The sequence below is a fragment of the Ranitomeya imitator genome, chromosome 9 (genome assembly GCF_032444005.1).
Source record: "Ranitomeya imitator isolate aRanImi1 chromosome 9, aRanImi1.pri, whole genome shotgun sequence".
Taxonomy (NCBI): Eukaryota; Metazoa; Chordata; class Amphibia; order Anura; family Dendrobatidae; genus Ranitomeya; species Ranitomeya imitator.
Window position 1 is genome coordinate 145,907,300 of NC_091290.1, and position 22,734 is coordinate 145,930,033.

The 22,734-nt window shown below is 43.7% G+C and overlaps 1 protein-coding gene across 1 annotated transcript in view; it reads right to left on the reverse strand.

The window, feature by feature from the left end:
• Positions 1-16,970: 16,970 nt before the first annotated feature.
• ITFG1 (integrin alpha FG-GAP repeat containing 1) overlaps positions 16,971-22,734 on the reverse strand; it is a 240,692-nt gene continuing 234,928 nt past the window's right edge. Inside the window, exons 17-18 of the mRNA XM_069739330.1 lie at positions 21,752-21,869; positions 16,971-18,244 (exon numbers count right to left, since the gene is read on the reverse strand). Of these exons, the coding sequence (XP_069595431.1) occupies positions 18,185-18,244; positions 21,752-21,869 (178 nt within the window). The 3' untranslated portion in view covers positions 16,971-18,184. The remainder of the gene's footprint in view (positions 18,245-21,751; positions 21,870-22,734) is intronic.

Consider the following 22,734-nt stretch of genomic DNA (forward strand, 5'->3'; position numbering starts at 1 on the left):
ACATTGACTTTGAGGGGCCCACTTTTCCCCTGCATACAAATATTAGACTACCCTGGTTCACAAATGTACCTATATCTCTATATAATAATAAACTGGGTAGATTGGTTAATAAATGATGAGATGCTGCTTGTTTCTGTAGAGTGAATCAAGTGAATTATGACAAGTACTGCCCATACAGTGGGGTCGGGGGCCCAGATCCACACAGGGGCCCACCGGGGGATTCTCCTGCTACCCTGTGTGCCAGTCCGAGCCTGGCCGTATGGATTGTATCATAAGCGCAGATAGTTAATAAACCCACAGATCCTACGAGGGCAGGAGTTATTACGTTACACACTCAGCACTGCTACATTTGTACTTGTTCACTATCATTGGCAGTATTTTTTGGGGAGAGCGAAAATAAAGGCAGAATATATAAGTATACAGATAATTCTCTATTTATCTACAAGAAAAAAAACAAATCTGACCAGAACCTCCGAACAGAAAAAAGCAAGTGTGAACAGGTGCGAGCTGTGACTGCAATATATCCCAACCAGAGAGCCGCAGCCGTGGTGTGAGCCAAGATGTCTGCAGACATGGAAGAAACGCAATGTAAAGGGCACTAGGGTATATAGAATACAGGTAAAGAATGACGGGACCATGAGTATATTGTATACAGCAGTAATGCACATGGCAGAGGCGCTGGAGTCTGAGGATTTATCAGTATCTGTCCTCATCTAATCCATCCATAATACCAGAAAAATGGGGATAAAGCAGTGATCGTAAAGTGAAGGCACGAGCTACTGCAGAAGGCCCCGAGCCGAAACGTTGTGCACACTGGAATGAATACAATGGGTCACTTTCTATAGGAGTGCGGCATTGTCATTGTGTCCATGTATCCCTCACCCTGTGCACAATCAGGAGCTGTTCTTTCAGCACCACATTCTGCCCAGATCCCAAGATTATTCTTCACGTCATATTTGAAACTTTGTAGTCACATTCTGCAGAACCCGAAATGGCTGATAACAGGGAGCAGTAGTCTGTATGGAGCTGCTCAGGGGAGATCCTAAGAACTGAGGTCGGTGCTACTGCCATGGGATCCCTCTATATAAGCGGCAAAAAAGGAAGGGAGACATCCTAATTAGGGGCCGCTGATGTGAGACTCTGTCAAGCTTTAGGCATTGCTAATGAGGGATAAATGTGCACCTGTAAGACAAGACCCCGAGAGACCCTCTGCTATCCACCCCTATACCCAAAGCCATGCACAGCCATCCATGATACAAGCATCTCTAGGGGCCCGTGTACACCAGAGAGACTGATCAGTCACATTTCTTATGTTGGTGAAGTGGGGATATGATTGTATTGCTATACACTGCATGTCACAAGATTGCATATTTCTCTGCACCCCTAAGATAAGGGTAGGGGGATCACAGTACTTATGTACATTATATCCATAATATCTATAAATGAATTTTCTCTCCTGCTGCACAGTGTCACCATCTACTGTGTAACTACTATATACCAGTAATATTCTTGTAACTACTGCCCCCTATGTACAAGAATACAACTACTATAATACTGCCCCCTATGTACAAGAATACAACTACTATAATACTGCCCCCTATGTACAAGAATACAACTACTATAATACTGCCCCCTATGTACAAGAATATAACTACTATAATACTGCCCCCTATGTACAAGAATATAACTACTATAATACTGCTCCTATATGCAAGAATATAACTACTATAATACTGCCCCCTATGTACAAGAATATAACTACTATAATACTGTTCCTATATACAAGAATATAACTATTATAATACTGCCCCTATGTACAAGAATATAACTACTATAATAGTGCTCCTATGTACAAGAATATAACTACTATAATACTGCTCCCTATGTACAAGAATATAACCACTATAATACTGCCCTCTATGTACAAGAATATAACTACTATAATACTACCCCCTATGTACAAGAATATAACTACTATAATACTGCCCCCTATGTACAAGAATATAACTACTATAATACTGCCCCCTATGTACAAGAATATAACTACTATAATACTGCTCCTATGTACAGGAATATGACTACTATAATACTGCCCATATATTCAAGAATATAACTACTATAATACTGCTCCTATGTACATGAATATAACTACTATAATACTGCCCCTATATTCAAGAATATAACTACTATAATACTGCTCCTATGTACAAGAATATAACTACTATAATACTGCTCCTATCTACAGGAATATAACTACTATAATACTGCTCCTATGTACAAGAATATAACTACTATAATACTGCTCCTATGTACAGAATATAACTACTATAATACTGCCCCTATATTCAAGAATATAACTATAATACTGCTCCTATGTACATGAATATAACTACTATAATACTGCCCCTATGTACAAGAATATAACTACTATAATACTGCTCCTATGTACAGAATATAACTACTATAATATTGCCCCTATATTCAAGAATATAACTACTATAATACTGCTCCTATGTACAAGAATATAACTACTATAATTCTGCCCCATGTACAAGAATATAACTACTATAATACTACTCCTATGTACAAGAATATAACTACTATAATACTGCTCCTATGTACATGAATATAACTACTATAATACTGCCCCTATATTCAAGAATATAACTACTATAATACTGCTCCTATGTACATGAATATAACTACTATAATACTGCCCCTATATTCAAGAATATAACTACTATAATACTGCCCCTATGTACAAGAATATAACTACTATAATATTTCTCCAATGGTCAAGAATATAACTACTATAATACTGCCCCTATGTACAAGAATATAACTACTATAATATTACCCCATGTACAAGAATATACCTACTATAATACTGCCCCTACGTACAAGAATATAACTACTATAATACTGCTCTTATGTACAAGAATATACCTACTATAATACTGCCCCTATGTACAAGAATATAACTACTATAATACTGCTCTTATGTACAAGAATATAACTACTATAATACTGCCCCTATGTACAAGAATATAACTACTATAATACTGCTACTATGTACAAGAATATAACTACTATAATGAAGCCTTCCATGGTCTCCTGACTTTTCACCTAAATTTCCGCTTTGAAGACGGTAGCACTTATGTATCAGGATAGACCGTGCAGGGCGGTGACTGGATGTGTTTTATTCAGTAATGTCGTGCAGTATAATGGCGGATTATGTATATTTTGTGACGTGTTACATGACCACCGGTTGCATTAAAGGCACTTGATGCCTCTTTAACACATCAATAATGTGATAATTGCGTTCAGTACATTGTAGAATCCATGAAGAGTTCGCGTCTCTGCAGCTTTCCTGGTGAATCCGCTAATATATTCATGTATCTGCCCTTATTTATTGTCAACCACAAAGTTTAACGCCAGTAACCTGGGCTGATCGATTATCACCGCTCCCTACCGGAATTGGTATTGATAATATGACACCCACTACTCAATATTCATTCATATCCAGCCTGAGCGACCCGCTACATCCTACATACTAACTGTGCAGAAAAGCGCCCCCTACAGGCAGTCTCAGCAGTGGACATTTTTTTTTCTAAAATATGTATTTGTTGCAATGTAACATTAGATATATTTCTATTCAATATTCTAATTTGTCACTTATACCATGACTGGGGGAACGAGGCATCTTTACATGTCTCTCTCTAAATTTATATATAAACGCACTACTCCAAAAAACTAAAGGGAACACAAACTACACAATGTAACAAGGAGTCAATCACACTTGTCCAGGTACACCGACTGTGAACCATTATCTCCCGCTGCAAATGGAACAGACAACAGGTAGAAATGATTGTCTCTTGGCAAGACAATCTCTATAAAGGAATGGTTCTGCAGGGGGTGACCAAAGACCATTTCTCTTTTCTCATCCTTTTTGTCTGTTGTTTGGTCACTTTTGTATTTTGTCAATGCTCTCATCCCTAGAGGTACAGTAGCATGAGGTGATGTCTACAACTCGCAGAGGTTGCTCAAGTAGTGCAGCTCATCTAGGATGGCACATCGATGCGAACTGTGGCAAGAAGGGTAGCTGTGTCTCTCTGTCCAGAGCATGGAGCAGATACCAAGAGACATGGAGGGGGCCAAAGGAGGGCAACAACCCAGCAGCAGGACCGCTACCTCCTCCTTTGTGCAAGGAGGAGCAGTGCCAGAGCCCTGCAAATTGACCTCCAGCAGGCCACTAAGACATCCATGTGTCTGCTCAAACTGTCAGACTCCAGGAGAGTGGTATAAGGGTCTGAAGTCCTCAAGTTGGTGTAGTGCTTATTGCCCAATACCTTTCCGGGGCGATTGGCATTTGCAAGAGAACACTGAGATTGACAGATTAGACATGGGCGCCCTGTGCTCTTCACGGAAGATGGCAGGTCCACACTGAGAACATGTGACCGAGACTTGAGACACCCCGGAGAACATTATTTTGCCAGCAACATCCTCCAGCATGACCGGTTTGGCAATGTGTCGGTAATGGGGTGGGGTGGCATTTCTTTGGAAGGCTGCACAGCCCTCCATGTGCTCACCAGAGGTAGCCTGACTGCCATTAGGTGCCGAGATGAGATCCTCAGACCCCTTGTGAGACCTTATGCGGGTGCACTGAGCCCTAGGAACCTTCTGATGCATGGCAATACTAGGCCTTTTGGCTGAGATGTGTCAGCAGTTCCTGCATGATGAAGGCATGGATGCTATAGACTGGCATGCCTGTTTCCCAGGCCTGAATCCAATTGAGCACATCTGAGAAATCATGTCTCATTCCATCTACCAACAGAATGACCAGGAGTTGACTGATGCTTTAATCCAGGTGTGGGAGGAGATCTCTCAGGAAACCATCCGCCGCCTCATCAGGAGCATGCCCAGGCATTGTAGGGAGGTCACACAGTCATGTGGAGACCACACACACTACTGAGCATCATTTCCTTATATTGAAGACTTTCCACTGAAGTTGGATCAGCCTGTAATTTGGTTTTCCATTTTCAGTATCATTCCAAATCCAGACCTCCATGGGATGTTGTGATTTAAATTGATCATTTTTAGGTTTTGTTGTTCTCTACGCATTTCACTATGTAATGAATAAAGATTTTCAACTGGAATATTTCATTTAGTGATTTCTAGGATGTGGTATTTAGTGTTCCCTATATTTTTTGAGCAGTGTATAAACAGGTAGATAATGACCACTAAAGGCTGTTCTGAGATTTTGTAGCTACTGTACAAGTAAAGGGTAGTATTCTCGTAGTTATATTCTTGTACATAGGGGGCAGTATTATAGTAGTTATATTCTTGTACATAGAGCAGTATTATAGTAGTTATATTCTTGTACATAGGGAGCAGTATTATAGTAGTTATATTCTTGTACATAGGAGCACTATTATAGTAGTTATATTCTTGTACATAGGGGCAGTATTATAATAGTTATATTCTTGTATATAGGAACAGTATTATAGTAGTTATATTCTTGTACATAGGGGGCAGTATTATAGTAGTTATATTCTTGTACATAGGGGGCAGTATTATAGTAGTTATATTCCTGTACATAGGAGCAGTATTATAGTAGTTATATTCTTGTACATAGGGGCAGTATTATCATAGTTATATTCTTGTACATAAGGGCAGTATTATAGTAGTTATATTCTTGTATATAGGAGCAGTATTATAGTAGTTATATTCTTGTACATAGGGGGCAGTATTATAGTAGTTATATTCTTGTACATAGGGGGCAGTATTATAGTAGTTGTATTCTTGTACATAGGGGGCAGTATTATAGTAGTTGTATTCTTGTACATAGGGGGCAGTATTATAGTAGTTGTATTTCTGTACATAGGAGCAGTATTATAGTAGTTATATTTTTGTACATAGGGGGCAGTATTATAGTAGTTCTTTTACATAGGGGGAAATATTATAGCAGGCTTATGTACAAGGATATAACTACTATAATACTGCCCCTATATACAAGAATATAACCACTATAATACTGCCCCGATGTACAAGTATTTTCAGCACCTCTCTTACGTCCGTAAAACACGGTAGTGTGACGCCGGCCTTATAGTAATATATATGGCCGGCGTCACACTACCGTGTTTTACGGATGTAAGAGAGGTGCTGAAAATACAGATTGCATACGGTACAATGCTTCTCTATGCCCCAGCTCCTATCTGCCGTATTTTACTGATCCGTATTATACGGTATTCTACGGCCGTAGAAAATCGCAGCATGCTGCGTTTGTCACCGTATTGCGCAAAAAATACGCCAATGAAAGTCTATGGGGGCCAGAAAAATACGAATTACACACGGACCAGCAGTGTGACTTGAGAGAAATATGCAGCGGTGTTCTATAGAAAAGCCGGCAATTCAGTGCGGTGTACAGTAAAATCACACTGACAGGTTAGGATAGAATAGCTAAAATAAATGTCTACACATAGTATAGGGATATATATATATATATATATATATATATATATATATATATATGTCAGTTAGACACATATATGTATGTATATTAATATATCATACAGCGCTAGATAGCTTAAAAGCCGGTAATTCAATTGCCGGCTTTTCCTATCTCCTTCCCAAACCCGACATGATATGAGACATGGTTACATACAGTAAACCATCTCATATCCCTTTTTTTTTTGCATATTCCACACTACTAATGTTAGTAGTGTGTATGTGCAAAATTTGAGCGCTGTAGCTATTATTTTAAAGAGTTAAATCGCGGAAAAAATTGGCATGGGCTCCGGCGCAATTTTCTCAGCCAGAATGGTTAAGGCCGGTGACTGAGGGCAGATATTAATAGCCTGGAGAGGGTCCATGGTTATTGCCGCCCCCCCCCCCCCCCTGGCTAAAAACATCTGCCCCCAGCCACCCCAGAAAAGGCACATCTGGAAGATGTGCCTATTCTGGCACTTGGCCACTCTCTTCCCATTCCCGTGTAGCAGGATATGGGGTAATTAAGGGTTAATGTCACCTTGCTATTGTAAGGTGACATTAAGCCAGATTAATAATGGAGAGGCGTCAATTATGACACCTATCCATTATTAATCCAATTGTCTGAAATGGTTAAAAAAACACACACACACATTATTACAAAGTCTTTTAATGAAATAAAGACACAGGTTGTTGGAATAGTTTATTATACTGGTAATCCACCTGAAGACCCTCGTTCTGTAAAAAAAGGTAAAATAAAAAAAACAATATCCCATACCTTCCGATGATCTGTCACGTCCCACGATGTAAATCCATCTGAAGGGGTTAAATTATTTTACAGGCAGGAACTCTGCTATAATGCAGCTGTGCTCGTGGCAGTAAAACCCCAGCGAATTAATGGAAAGTAGGTCAATGACCTGTAGTTACCTTCAGTTGCGGTGATGCGCCCTCTGCTGGATGTCCTCATATGAACTCGAACCTGGGAAAATATTCTGAAAAGTTCCCAGGCTCGAGTTCATATGAGGACAACCAGCAGAGGGTGCATCACCGCGAATGAAGGTAACTACAGGTCATTGACCTACTTTCCATTCATTCGCTGGGGTTTTACTCCAAAGCCAGGAGTGGGTGATAAATGCAGAAGTGGTGACGGGTTTCTATTATACTTTTCCTCTGATTGTTCCACTCCTGGTTTTGGCTTTCAAATACTGATGGAAAATACTGACCAAATACTGATTACCCAGAGTTTATTTCTCAGGCAGCATGATGGCCCAGTGGTTAGTGCTGCTGGTGTCCTGGGTTCAACTCTGACTGAGGACAATGAGAATCCTCCTCTCACCTCTCAGGTGTATTTTAGAAATTGTAGTCTAATGGGACCTGCTCTGTTTTTTTTCTGACCTTCCCCTAGGTGCTGCGAGTGCTATTGATCATATGCCCAGAAGTAAACACTCAGGCAGCACGGTGGCTCAGTGGTTACATCCATTGCCATCCTACTATTGGGTCCTTCGTTCAACTCTGACTGAGGTCAGTGAGATTTCTCCTCTGAGACACATCTTAGAAACTGAAATTAGAGACCTCAAATGAAACCTGCTCTTCCTTTTCATGATCTGTCGGTGGGTACTGATAGGCAAATTGATGACCTAGCCATCAGGTAATTCTATGGTGGCTCAGTGGTTAGCTCAATTACGTTTCAACGCCTGGGTCCTTAGTTCAATTCTGGCTGACAACGGAGTGATTCTACCACTCAGCTGTACTTTAGAAATTGCAAATGGATCCGCTCCAGTTTTTCATGACCTGTTGGTGGGCACTGATAGACATATTGATGACCTATCCAGCTGGTAATACGCAGGCAGCACGGTGGCTCAGTATATACCTCCATTACCTTTTAACGCTTGTGTCCTCAGTTCAATTCTGACTGAGGTCTGAGTGATTCTACCTCTCAGTTGTACATTAGAAATTGCAAATGGACCCACTCTAGATTTTCATGATGTTCCTATAGGTGCTGGTAGTAATATCAACGACTTTGCCAAAGGTTATCTTCCGAGCAGCATGGTAGCCCAGTGGAAAGGACTGGTGCTTTGTCGCATGGGAGTCCAGGGTTCTAATCCCACCATGAGTAATAGCAAGTGGACCTGCTTTTGCTTTTTCTAATCTCATTGGTGCTGGTAGTAATATTCATGACTTTGCCAAGGTAATTTTCTGAGCAGCACGGTAGCCCAGTGGAAAGGACTGGTGCTCTGCAGCATGGGAGTCCAGGGTTCTGATCCCACCATGGACGACATCTGCAAGGAGTTTGTATGTTCTCCCCGTGCTCAGGTGGGTCGTCACCCATGCGCCAAAGACATACAGGTAAGGTCCAGAGATGGAAGTGCTGTGGTGTTACCTGTGTTAATAAGGTAAACAGTGGCTATCCTGTGTTTCGGAGAATTGGAGGAACATCAAGATTTATGTAAATGATACTGAGTAAAGGGGGAAAATTTTTCCTAAGTCCAAAAACACCTTTTTGCAGCTCAGCTTGTGCTGAGCTGCTTATATACAAATCAATTTGTTACTAATTGTGTCAGAACATTGATCCAATCAGGATACTTGCCCAAAGGGGGGAGACAGGCAAGCAGCCCTCCTGGACGCTGCTCAGGTGACACATCATTAGCCACAGCACTTCCATCACTGGACCTTACCTGTATGTCATTGGCGCATGGGTGACCACCCACCTGAGCACGAGGAGAACATACAAACTCCTTGCAGATGTCGTCCATGGTGGGATCAGAACCCTGGACTCCCATGCTGCAAAGCACCAGTCCTTTCCACTGGGCTACCGTGCTGCTCAAAAGATAAGCTTTGGCAAAGTCATTGATATTACTACCAGCACCAATGGGAAGATTAGGAAAAACACGAGCAGGTCCATTTGCAGATTCCCATGGTGGGATTAGAACCCAGAACTCCCATGTCACAAAGCGCTTGTGCTTTCCACTGAGCTACCGTGCTTTTTTAAAAACCTTTGTGAGAAATTGCAAATGGATTTGCGTTAGTTTTTCCATATCTTCCCTTGGTGCTGGTAGTAATATCAATGACTTCGGCAAAAGTTATTCTCAGAGCAGCACGGTAGCCCAGTGGAAAGGACTGGTGCTTTGCAACATGGGAGTCCAGTGTTCAAATCCCACCAAGGGAAATTGCAAATGGACTTTATTTTTCTAAACTTGATCTTCCAATTGGTGCTGGTAGTAATATCAATGACTTCGGAAAAGGTTACTTTGTGAGCAGCACGGTAGCCCAGTGGAAAGGACTGGTGCTCTGCAGCATGGGAGTCCAGGGTTCTAATCCCACCATGGACGACATCTGCAAGGAGTTTGTATGTTCTCCCCGTGCTCAGGTGGGCGGCTCTAAAAACATACAGGTGTGGACAAGTGCTGTGGCTAATGATGTGTCACCTGAACAGCATCCAGGAGGGCTACTTGCCTGTCCCCCCTTTGGGCAAGTATCCTGATCAGCTGTTATATATGCAGCTCAGCCTAGCTGAGCTGCACAAAGTCCTTTTGGACTTAGCCAAAATTTTCACCATTCTTCCCTCTCATTTCTCTAAATCCTGCTATCTTCAGAAACACAGGATACTTACTTGACACAAGTAACACTTTCATCACTGCATGTCTTTAGATCATGGGTGCCCACCCACCAGAGAACAGACAAACTCCTTGCAGATGTCATCCATGGTGGGATTAGAACCCTGGACTCCCATGCTGCAGAGCACCAGTCCTTTCCACTGGGCTACCGTGCTGCTCTGAAAATAACCTTTTCGGAAGTCATATATATTACTACCAGCACCATGAAGATCAGGAAAAAACAAGAGAAAGTCCATTTGGTATTTCCCATTGTGGGATTTGAACACAGGACTCCCATGCTGCAAAGCACCAGTCCTTTCCACTGGGCTATCGTGCTGCTCAGAATATAACATTTTGAAAATTCATTGATATGACTCGCAGCACCAATGGGAAGTTCAGGAAAAACTAGAGTGGGTCCATTTGCAATTTCTAAAGTACAACTGAGAGGTAGAATTACTCTGTCCTCAGCCAGAATTGAACTAAGGACCCATGCACTGGAAGGTAATGGAGATAACCACTGAGCCACCATAGAATTACCTGGTGGCTAGGTCATCAATATGTCTATCAGTACCCACCGACAGGTCATGAAAAGGAAGAGCAGGTTCCCTTGTGGTCACTGATTTCATATTCTGAGATGTGTCTGAGAGGAGGAATCTCATTGTTCTTGGTCAGAATTGAACCAATGAAAACAGCAACAAGAAAAGGAAAGCAACAGTGTTACCATGCTGCCCCATGGGTGCTTAACCACCAGCAACAGCAGGCTGTGCACCGATCTATGAGATGGGAACAAAAGGCTTTTAGTCTCCGTGTTCTCAGACAAGAGACCGGCGAGGGCGGCCGTTCACTGTGGGACATTTCTGACACATCCAGATACTAGAAAACATCACATAATAATCTACATGATACGGTCTCCAGAGTTTGACGCACAAGTGTCCTAAATCCATCCCATTCTTGAATGGAGCAGAGGTGCACAGGCTTATCCTCCAATGCATTCATTGTCTATTGGACTGTCTGGAAATAATTGAGCTCTGCTTTCCCAGATGGTCCCATAAACAATGAATGGAGCACAGTATGAGCAGCTCCACTACCAAAGATGTTAGGATGTGAGTGCTGACGGGGCAATAATGTCTGAAAAGTTATATAGACAAATATAAGTGGGCACCATCAACCAAAAATATAATTATACAGGGATTTCTTGATGCATGTCAAGGAAAGACATGTGAACAACAAGGAAAAAAGTACACGCATACAAGTACATAGGGGCAGTATTATAGTAGTTATATTCTTGTACATAGGGGCAGTATTATAGTAGTTATATTCCTGCACATAGGGGCAGTATTATAGTAGTTATATTCTTGTACATAGGGGCAGTATTATAGTAGTTATATTCCTGCACATAGGGGCAGTATTATAGTAGTTATATTCTTGTACATAGGGGCAGTATTATAGTAGTTATATTCTTGTACATAGGGGCAGTATTATAGTAGTTATATTCTTGTACATAGGGGCAGTATTATAGTAGTTATATTCTTGTACATAGGTGCAGTATTATAGTAGTTATATTCTTGTACATAGGAGCAGTATTATAGTAGTTATATTCTTGTACATAGGGGGCAGTATTATAGTAGTTATATTCTTGTACATAGGGGCAGTATTATAGTAGTTATATTCTTGTACATAGGTGCAGTATTATAGTAGTTATATTCTTGTACATAGGAGCAGTATTATAGTAGTTATATTCTTGTACATAGGGGCAGTATTATAGTAGTTATATTCTTGTACATAGGAGCAGTATTATAGTAGTTATATTCTTGTACACAAAAGAGAATAGTAAAACCAAAAACACTCAGTTTGAAAAAATGTTGCAGTAATCCGCAAGTGCTAGTAAAAGATGTAAAAAACAGGGTATTTGGTTGATACGTTTTTTGCAAAAAATGTATACTAAGCTGCTCTACCAATCTTCACGGTATACCCTTATCAGAGCAGTCCTAACTAATGTATGCAATCCCTATCTGATGTATTTAAAAACCTTTTGTAGCTACTGTACAAGTAAAGGGTAGTATTCTCGTAGTTATATTCTTGTACATAGGGGGCAGTATTATAGTAGTTATATTCTTGTACATAGAGCAGTATTATAGTAGTTATATTCTTGTACATAGGGAGCAGTATTATAGTAGTTATATTCTTGTACATAGGGGGCAGTATTATAGTAGTTATATTCTTGTACATAGAGCAGTATTATAGTAGTTATATTCTTGTACATAGGGAGCAGTATTATAGTAGTTATATTCTTGTACATAGGAGCAGTATTATAGTAGTTATATTCTTGTCATAGGGGCAGTATTATAGTAGTTATATTCTTGTACATAGGAGCAGTATTATAGTAGTTATATTCTTGTACATAGGGGCAGTATTATAGGAGTTATATTCTTGTACATAGGGGCATTATTATAGTAGTTATATTCTTGTACATAGGGGCAGTATTATAGTAGTTATATTCTTGTACATAGGAGCAGTATTATAGTAGTTATAGTCTTGTACATAGGGGCAGTATTATAGTAGTTATATTCTTGTACATAGGGGGCAGTATTATAGTAGTTATATTCTTGTACATAGGGGCAGTATTATAGTAGTTATATTCTTGTACATAGGGGCAGTATTATAGTAGTTATATTCTTGTACATAGAAGCAGTATTATAGTAGTTATATTCTTGTACATAGGAGCAGTATTACAGTCTGTACATGTACACAAATAAATTACTATTAAAGTCTGTACATGTACACAAATAAATTACTATTAACAGCAGGGGGCAGGAACGCTCCTGTCAGATTACGCAGAATATCGGGGCGAGTAATTCCAGAACTATCAGAATGATTGTAGAAACCAGAGTCCACTCTTCCTTCGGCTCGCCCCTCCCCCATAGTACCACTTACTGTATGTTGTGGATTCCATGTTTCTGGACACAGATGTAGAGATAATAATTAATATCCACATATGAAGTCTCTTGATGACCCAGTTCAGTTTTATGGGCAGAGTGATGTAGTGCAGGAGACTGGCAGCCAAGAAAGCGCTGATAGAAATGGCGACCAGGGAGCTTGCTGCTCCGCGGTTATGAGCGAGTCCGTATGTCCCAGTTCCGGATAACTGGCCAATGCTGCAGTTCCGCGTTTTTTGTTTTTAACTTTGATTATTATTTTCTGGTGGATCCGTCCAACTCTCTATGAAGATGACGCCGCGCTGTCACTGTCTGCCAGGATGAGGAATGATATTGGCAGCGGGCAGTAATCATCCGCAGATCGTCCCGGTCATTAGCGCATTGTGATTTTTCTCAGGAAGTGAATACATTGTATCAGCTGATATCTGTCCTGGTTAATGCTAATGGGGAACGTTATCGCTATCTATCAGAAATTCTACCTTCTCATAAAGGGGTTTTCTACTTTATTATGTGGCACCGTTTTTGGAATTATGGACAATCCCCTTTAACGGAAGTCTGATGGCACAAAATGGTGTTCAGACTAAGCATAAGCACTCCCTTGGTGTGGCCAAAGCCTTCAGTCTGGTTTTCCACCTACTCGTTTTACTTCTATCTCTGGCTCCTCTTCTAATATCAGACCTGTCAATCAAAGAATAGGGGGCGGAGATAAATTGAAAACAGGAAGGTGCACTGAGTTTCTTGGGCAGGCCAAGGGGGCGCCCATAGAATAATGTTGCCAGACTCTGTTTAAGAATGCCTATGATTTTGCCAAAGACCAATAACATTACATTTTTGTAGCGGCTTTACATGCTGCAGACTGACACCACCTCCCAATATATTCTTGTAAGCCATAGATGTTCCCTACAGCCTTGGCCAGAGTATACACATGTCGTACGTCAGCCGACTACTCCTACATTTTTGGTGGAGCTCCAGATTTCGTCTGGCCGCCTGTTTCTGAGTAATAATATGGCTGCTTGGAGCAGTTGTTGGCAGCCGGTGCCCACTGAAGCGGTGCCATGGTCCAGACGCCTGGGGCTATCATCTTCAGATGTTGTTTTTTTCCGGAAGATGCGATCGAGACGACTGCTGAACCGAGGTGAAGTGTCCATTTTTATGTGTGTTGTTTGCAGATACATAAACGGTCAGAACTCACCGGAGCCGAGGGGAGATACGGGTGGTCTGCTCCAGATGCTGCCGCCGCACCGTCCTGCAGGGCGGATTGTTACAGCTCATTCCCGGAGTGTTCTGCCGTTTCTATAGAAATGCTGACGCTGTCATCCATAGACTCCAATTCTCGGGGTGAATTATGTGTTCCTGCAGGTTGTACGACCTCCATGTAGAAATGCGCCATTTAATCGCCTGGGATCGTAAGGACGGCGACTTCCTCTGGTCACGACCGCGCCAGAAGAAATGAAATGTGAATATTCTTTATTAATTTCTGTTAGCCGGGAGAGAACCAGACGTTGGGTCCGCGGTACATGCAGAACATGGGATTTATGGAGGCGGCTACTCCAGTACAGATGTAGCAGAGCAGAATATGCTATACATCATTTTCTGGGATTCTAAAGTCAAGGCCGCTCTTAAAGGGATTGTCACAAGTTTGGTGATAGACGTAGGGTTGCGTGGCCCTCACCAAAGCCTTAGATTCGGGGTCTTACATGTGTACGTCCGCTCTGCTCACAAAGGCTGTGACCCTCAGGAGTGAATGGAGGAGTTCATGCATGTGCTCTATTGGGGGCTTTCGCATCCCCCCTGATACAGACAATGGGGGACTCAGAGGACAGGCCCCCTGAGATTATTAATTTATCTATTCTGTGGATAGGAGCGTGCAGACCTTCTTGAGACACTAACACTTTTCTTATGTTTACAGCTTGTTGCCTAGGAGACCGACCACCGCTGCTGTGTAGCTTGTAAGCGCTTGGACTGCAGCTGGCCGGGATTAGGAAGTAACAGCGCGCTCCAGCGATCTTGGACAGTATTATAACGGCGCTTACAAGCTCAATAGCAAAGCGCCTGTGAGCGCTGCACCTGTCATGTCTGCCGTCTAGCAGCGGTGGTCGGTCTCCAAAGCAACAAACTGTAAACAAAAGTGCTAATATCTCAAGATTAGCTTAAATTGTAGTATGCAGTCATATGTATTCACAACCACGCTCTGACGATATCCATCTATGAAGATCCGAATAATCCTTAAATGCCATCAATACCTCTGGGGGTAAATACAGGAGTTATTCCGCTGTTACTTATTATTTTAGTGTTTTTCTGACATGGAGCTTCCATCCTCTGCCTCAGACATACAGGGGCAGACCCTTCTGTGCACATACTGACAGGAGCACAGTGAGCGCCCTCTAGTGGCGGCTGCCGGAAGCCAGAATCCCATCATTCTGCTCCATGTTCTGTCCCATGAAGGCTGCTGTACGTACAGCTGGATGGCTGCACATTGCAAGTTGTGTCTCCTATTTAAATGTTACAGTAGTAGGGTTAGAAAAAACATGGTGGATTTTTCCCAAAAAACAGCGCCACAGCAGTCTGCAGGTTGTATTTGGAATTGCAGCTCATTGCTATTGAAATGAACGGATTACAGCTGCAAGGCCGTACACAAGCTGTAGATTGTTGTGACATAGAGATTCATAGGACCCAGTACAGCAGCCACTTTAGTAGTCCATGGTCACCAGAACGGAGCCCTGTGAACCTCCTGCTACCGGGCGGCATCACTGGCACCTGTTTTGATTGATTGACCACTGTGATGATGATGATATCACATAGGGCCTAGTAGAAAAGAGGAGAGGTCACAAAGCACGGATCCGGAAGTCAGGGACTGCTGGTCCAGGGTCCGCTGGTCAGGGACTGCTGGTCCAGGGTCCGCTGGTCAGGGACTGCTGGTCCAGGGTCCACTGGTCAGAGACTGCTGGTCCAGGGTCCGCTGGTCAGGGACTGGTGGTCGAGGGTCCGCTGGTCAGGGACTGCTGGTCCAGGGTCCGCTGGTCAGGGACTGCTGGTCCAGGGTCCGCTGGTCAGGGACTGCTGGTCCAGGGTCTGCTGGTCAGAGACTGCTGGTCCAGGGTCCGCTGGTCAGGGACTGGTGGTCGAGGGTCCGCTGGTCAGGGACTGCTGGTCCAGGGTCCACTGGTCAGAGACTGCTGGTCCAGGGTCCACTGGTCAGGGACTGGTGGTCGAGGGTCCGCTGGTCAGGGACTGCTGGTCCAGGGTCCGCTGGTCAGGGACTGCTGGTCCAGGGTCTGCTGGTCAGGGACTGCTGGTTCAGGGCCTGCTGGTTCAGGGTCCACTGGTCAGAGACTGCTGGCTCAGGGTCCGCTGGTCAGGGACTGCTGGTTCAGGGTCCGCTGGTCAGGGACTGCTGGTTCAGGGTCTGCTGGTCAGGGACTGCTGGTTCAGGGTCTGCTGGTCCAGGCTCCGCTGGTCAGAGACTGCTGGCTCAGGGTCCGCTGGTCAGGGACTGCTGGTTCAGGGTCTGCTGGTCAGGGACTGCTGGTTCAGGGACTGCTGGTTCAGGGTCTGCTGGTTCAGGGTCCACTGGTCAGGGACTGCTGGTTCAGGGTCTGCTGGTCAGGGACTGCTGGTTCAGGGTCCGCTGGTCAGGGTCTGCTGATCAGGGACTGCTGGTCAGGGACTGCTGGTTCAGGGTCCACTGGTCAGAGACTGCTGGTTCAGGGTCCGCTGGTCAGGGTCTGCTGATCAGGGACTGCTGGTTCAGGGTCTGCTGGTCCAGGGTCCGCTGGTCAGGGACTGCTGGTCCAGGTTCTGCTGATCAGGGACCGCTTCTCCAGGAACTCTTTTAGCTCAACTGTAAAAAAGCCGCCATGTTTTTGTGATCCTGGAAACCCCTCTTAACATTACAGACACTATAGGGACTCTCGTCCTTCCAGGGGGCGTTTGGTACCAAGATACAGGACACAGATTGGGAATCGTCAGCTCCTGTTTAATTACGGATCAGTCAGGAATAAATTATAACGACAGTGAGACGTCAGTAAATCGGATCACAAGACGCAACCCAGGAACGTAGCAATGACCAATGCTGGCAACGATGGCCGACAGAACACGGCACACAGGACGGGGTCCTGCAATCAGTGCGGTTTGGACCCTTCTATATCGCTCACTCCTAAACTGTTGCAAAACTACAACACGCAGCATGCCCCCTAGCACCCATGGGCAATCTGGGCATGCTGGGAGTTGTAGTTTTGCAACAGCTGGAGACCCAGAAATAATCATCGAAGCAGTTCTGGCTCATAACTGACAGCAGGAGCTGGTGACGGACTATGGCCCCAATACAACGGATTGTGTCCTGATGGATTTTCGGGGGGTCGGTAGAAGACGTCCACTTACATTTACATAATAACAAAATTTCACATAAATTTGGCAATTCCTTCATTAATAAAAAAAAAATAAATCAATCAGCAATACTGGCAGCCGCCAAGCACCAATCAGATTGCAGCACGAGTGGTCATTTCTGCCATAGAAACGCTGCAATCTGATTGGCTGTTGGGAGGTGTGAGACCCCTCGCAGCCTTGCAGAATCCCCCCATTGGTGCCTCACCCTGCGCCGGCTTCTAGCGAGCGGCAGTATACGGCGGTGTGTAGGCTACAGACTTTCCCAGCACCGTCTAATTATCATACCCCACACAACAATTTCCCACCTGTTTCCCACATTAACAGCATGAAAAAAAAAAAGAAAAAAAAAAAAATCACATTATTTTCTGTCAATCTTGTGGAAACGTGCAAAAATCACAGAAAGTAACAGGCGCCCCTCGGAAACAGATGATGGGAGTCATGCATAAACATGAGCGCCGATGCTGCGGCCCCCGACAACCAATCAGGATCCAGCCCTTATTGTGCAAAAAAGGAAACAAAGTATCTGTCTGGTTGCCAGCGGCGACAACAATGGATTTGTAGCTGGTCCCTCACCGATCTCGTCACATACAGAATCCCTTCCAATAAATTATAACCCCCCAGGACCAGGACGTAGAGCGGCGCCGGACCCCCGGAGTCAGGATCGCCGGACGCCCAGGAATCAGCGTGTGCACCAATAAATTAAGACAGAATGCAGAATATACAGAAAAGTCATTTTCATCTCGTCCATGGGAAGGAACGTGGCGTCCAACGAGCCACTGCCGCTCACATGGCATCAAAATGGAAGCGATGCGCCTCCTGCCGCTTCTCCCGGTCATCAGCTTTCTGAAATACAAAGAGGGGGAGGGGAGCGATGGTAGACCGTCAGAGACCATTATAGTATATACAGAAGAATAGTGAGTGCAGCTCTGGGGTATAATACAGGAGGTAACTCAGGATCAGTAATGTAATGTATGTACACAGTGACTGCACCAGCAGAATAGTGAGTGCAGCTCTGGGGTATAATACAGGATGTAACTCAGGATCAGTAATATAATGTACACAGTGACTGCACCAGCAGAATAGTGAGTGCAGCTCTGGGGTATAATACAGGATGTAACTCAGGATCAGTAATGTAATGTATGTACACAGTGAATGCACCAGCAGAATAGTGAGTGCAGCTCTGGGGTATAATACAGGATGTAACTCAGGATCAGTAATGTATGTACACAGTGACTGCACCAGCAGAATAGTGAGTGCAGCTCTGGGGTATAATACAGGATGTAACTCAGGATCAGTAATGTAATGTATGTACACAGTGACTGCACCAGCAGAATAGTGAGTGCAGCTCTGGGGTATAATACAGGATGTAACTCAGGATCAGTAATATAATGTACACAGTGACTGCACCAGCAGAATAGTGAGTGCAGCTCTGGGGTATAATACAGGATGTAACTCAGGATCAGTAATGTAATGTATGTACACAGTGAATGCACCAGCAGAATAGTGAGTGCAGCTCTGGGGTATAATACAGGATGTAACTCAGGATCAGTAATGTATGTACACAGTGACTGCACCAGCAGAATAGTGAGTGCAGCTCTGGGGTATAATACAGGATGTAACTCAGGATCAGTAATGTAATGTATGTACACAGTGACTGCACCAGCAGAATAGTGAGTGCAGCTGTGGAGTATAATACAGGATGTAACTCAGGATCAGTAATGTAATGTATGTACACAGTGACTGCACCAGCAGAGTAGTGAGTGCAGCTCTGGGGTATAATACAGGATGTAACTCAGGATCAGTAATGTAATGTATGTACACAGTGACTGCACCAGCAGAATAGTGAGGGCAGCTCTGGGGTATAATACAGGATGTTACTCAGGATCAGTAATGTATGTACACAGTGACTGCACCAGCAGAATAGTGAGTGCAGCTCTGGGGTATAATACAGGAGGTAACTCAGGATCAGTAATGTATGTACACAGTGACTGCACCAGCAGAGTAGTGAGTGCAGCTCTGGGGTATAATACAGGATGTAACTCAGGATCAGTAATGTAATGTATGTACACAGTGACTGCACCAGCAGAATAGTGAGGGCAGCTCTGGGGTATAATACAGGATGTAACTCAGGATCAGTAATGTAATGTATGTACACAGTGACTGCACCAGCAGAATAGTGAGTGCAGCTCTGAAGTATAATACAGGATGTAACTCAGGATCAATAATGTAATGTATGTACACAGTGACTGCACCTGCAGAATAGTGAGTGCAGCTCTGGGGTATAATACAGGATGTAACTCAGGATCAGTAATGTAATGTATGTACACAGTGACTGCACCAGCAGAATAGTGAGTGCAGCTGTGGGGTATAATACAGGATGTAACTCAGGATCAGTAATGTAATGTATGTACACAGTGACTGCACCAGCAGAATAGTGAGTGCAGCTCCGGAGTATAATACAGGATGTAACTCAGGATCAGTAATGTAATGTATGTACACAGTGACTGCACCAGCAGAATAGTGAGTGCAGCTCTGGAGTATAATACAGGATGTAACTCAGGATCAGTAATGTAATGTATGTACACAGTGACTGCACCAGCAGAATAGTGAGTGCAGCTCTGGGGTATAATACAGGAGGTAACTCAGGATCAGTAATGTAATGTATGTACACAGTGACTGCACCAGCAGAATAGTGAGTGCAGCTCTGGAGTATAATACAGGATGCAACTCAGGATCAGTAATGTAATGTATGTACACAGTGACTGCACCAGCAGAACAGTGAGTGCAGCTGTGGAGTATAATACAGGATGTAACTCAGGATCAGTAATGTAATGTATGTACACAGTGACTGCACCAGCAGAATAGTGAGTGCAGCTGTGGAGTATAATACAGGATGTAACTCAGGATCAGTAATGTAATGTATGTACACAGTGACTGCACCAGCAGAATAGTGAGTACAGCTCCGGGGTATAATACAGGATGTAACTCAGGATCAGTAATGTAATGTATGTACACAGTGACTCCACCAGCAGAAGAGTGAGTGCAGCTCTGGAGTATAATACAGGATGTAACTCAGGATCAGTAATGTAATGTATGTACACAGTGACTGCACCAGCAGAATAGTGAGTGCAGCTGTGGAGTATAATACAGGATGTAACTCAGGATCAGTAATGTAATGTACACAGTGACTGCACCAGCAGAATAGTGAGTGCAGCTGTGGAGTATAATACAGGAGGTAACTCAGGATCAGTAATATAATGTATGTACACAGTGACTTCACCAGCAGAATAGTGAGTGCAGCTCTAGGGTATAATACAGGATGTAACTCAGGATCAGTAATGTAATGTATGTACACAGTGACTGCACCAGCAGAATAGTGAGTGCAGCTCTGGAGTATAATACAGGATGTAACTCAGGATCAGTAATGTAATGTATGTACACAGTGACTGCACCAGCAGAATAGTGAGTGCAGCTCTGGAGTATGATACAGGATGTAACTCAGGATCAGTAATGTATGTACACAGTGACTGCACCAGCAGAATAGTGAGTGCAGCTCTGGAGTATAATACAGGATGTAACTCAGGATCAGTAATGTAATGTATGTACACAGTGACTGCACCAGCAGAATAGTGAGTGCAGCTCTGGAGTATAATACAGGAGGTAACTCGGGAATAGGATCCGCGTATTTTTACTTTTAGAAGTTTTCTTTGCTTAATATGAGAAAGAATAACTTTTAGAAATCATCTTGGTAACTGTGCCCTTGTGGCCCTTTCTACCAGAATACTGTGAGATCAGTGTCACTGTCTAGTTATTTTCGTCTAAGGCCGACTGTCAGTCTCGCTCTTATCTGTTCTACTTTCCATCATGTTACTTGTAGGTCGGCCGTAGCTATAATCACCATGAACAAAAAAAATTAAAAAAAAGATGACTCGGCGCCACCAGAAATAGAAAATCCTGTAATAATTTATTCCGGGCTAGCAGAATTTCTGGAGTAGTGGGTTTCCGAGACGCCCTGTCCCCCTCCCCACCAGGACCATTATCTGTATCCCAGCCCATGCTTCTGGTTAATGGCCGGCACTCCAGCACATGGGTTTTTGCACATGCAAGAACTTGCTTTTTTGGGGGCGTAAAACTGCAGGAAGTCGAGAAGTTATAATTTTTCAGGGGTAAGTTATTAACCCCAACGTCACGGAATAGCTCTACTCTTATTAGTTCGGATCCGGAATAGAGGGCGTTCAGTTCATGTACAGACTGGCGGACCGTTCTCATGGCAGCGCCCACCCACTATATATCCCCAGCTTATCCATCCACGTATTCAGTGACGGACCACACCAGCCTCAGGGGTCTTACCTTCTCTTGCCAGTGCAGGATGCCGATTATGGCCAGGATGAATACGCACACCCCGATGAGGGCGATGGCGGTCAGCAGGACGATGTTACTGGGGGTCAGGTACAGTTTGGCGCTCCAGCTGTCGGTGAACAGGAAAGAGTTAGCCAGCGGTGAAGACAGATTGTTACTATGTAACGTGTCGTTGTGCGGTGATACATTGTATCCTGCGGGGTTACTGAGGACATCATGGCACTGATGACTGCAGGGGAACATGGCGTCATTGGGGCGCCATATAATAGTGGTAATAAACGCCGCAGGGGCAACACTCACAGCATAGGCATATACTCCAGAACTGCACAGAGGTGGCGGAACTGAGTACGAGGCACATGGCAGACAATGCTTGGATGTGTAGTTCCATAATCAAGACATGCTGGAACTTCTAGTTCTTTAGCAGACTCCGCTGCCTTCACCAATAAATGTAGCGGGAGATAAGAGGCGCTGCGTCTCGTGTGCTATATCAGGACCCTAAGTGACGCGGGATCTGATCTAATATATAATTGCCTAGAATACTACTTCCTGCAATTTGTGCCAACTTCCGTGGCTTTGTCTGGAGCTAATGTCCGGAGCTAATGTCCGGAGCTAATGTCCGGAGCTAATGTCCGGAGATAAGTGACGTCAACAGTGTCCAGTGTCTGATTGGTTGCTGCCTGCTGCGAGCGACCAATCAGAAACGTGCCGTACTGTGACACACTCCGCCCGCCATTTTGGTGTGATTTTTGAATTTTTACCTCACAGCAAGTTTCTACTGCGTGGAGGCGGCCCAGTGACGTTGCTCTTCAAGCTCCTGCCGAATTTCGTCAAAAAAATGATAATACCATTTACCAAAACTATATATTTTTAGTTGTGAAGTGGTTCAGTGACATTTTCACACCAATTTTGAACTTTTGTTTGGTGTTTTCTCCATATACTGCCTATTATTCACTGACTGTTATACTGAGAGACTG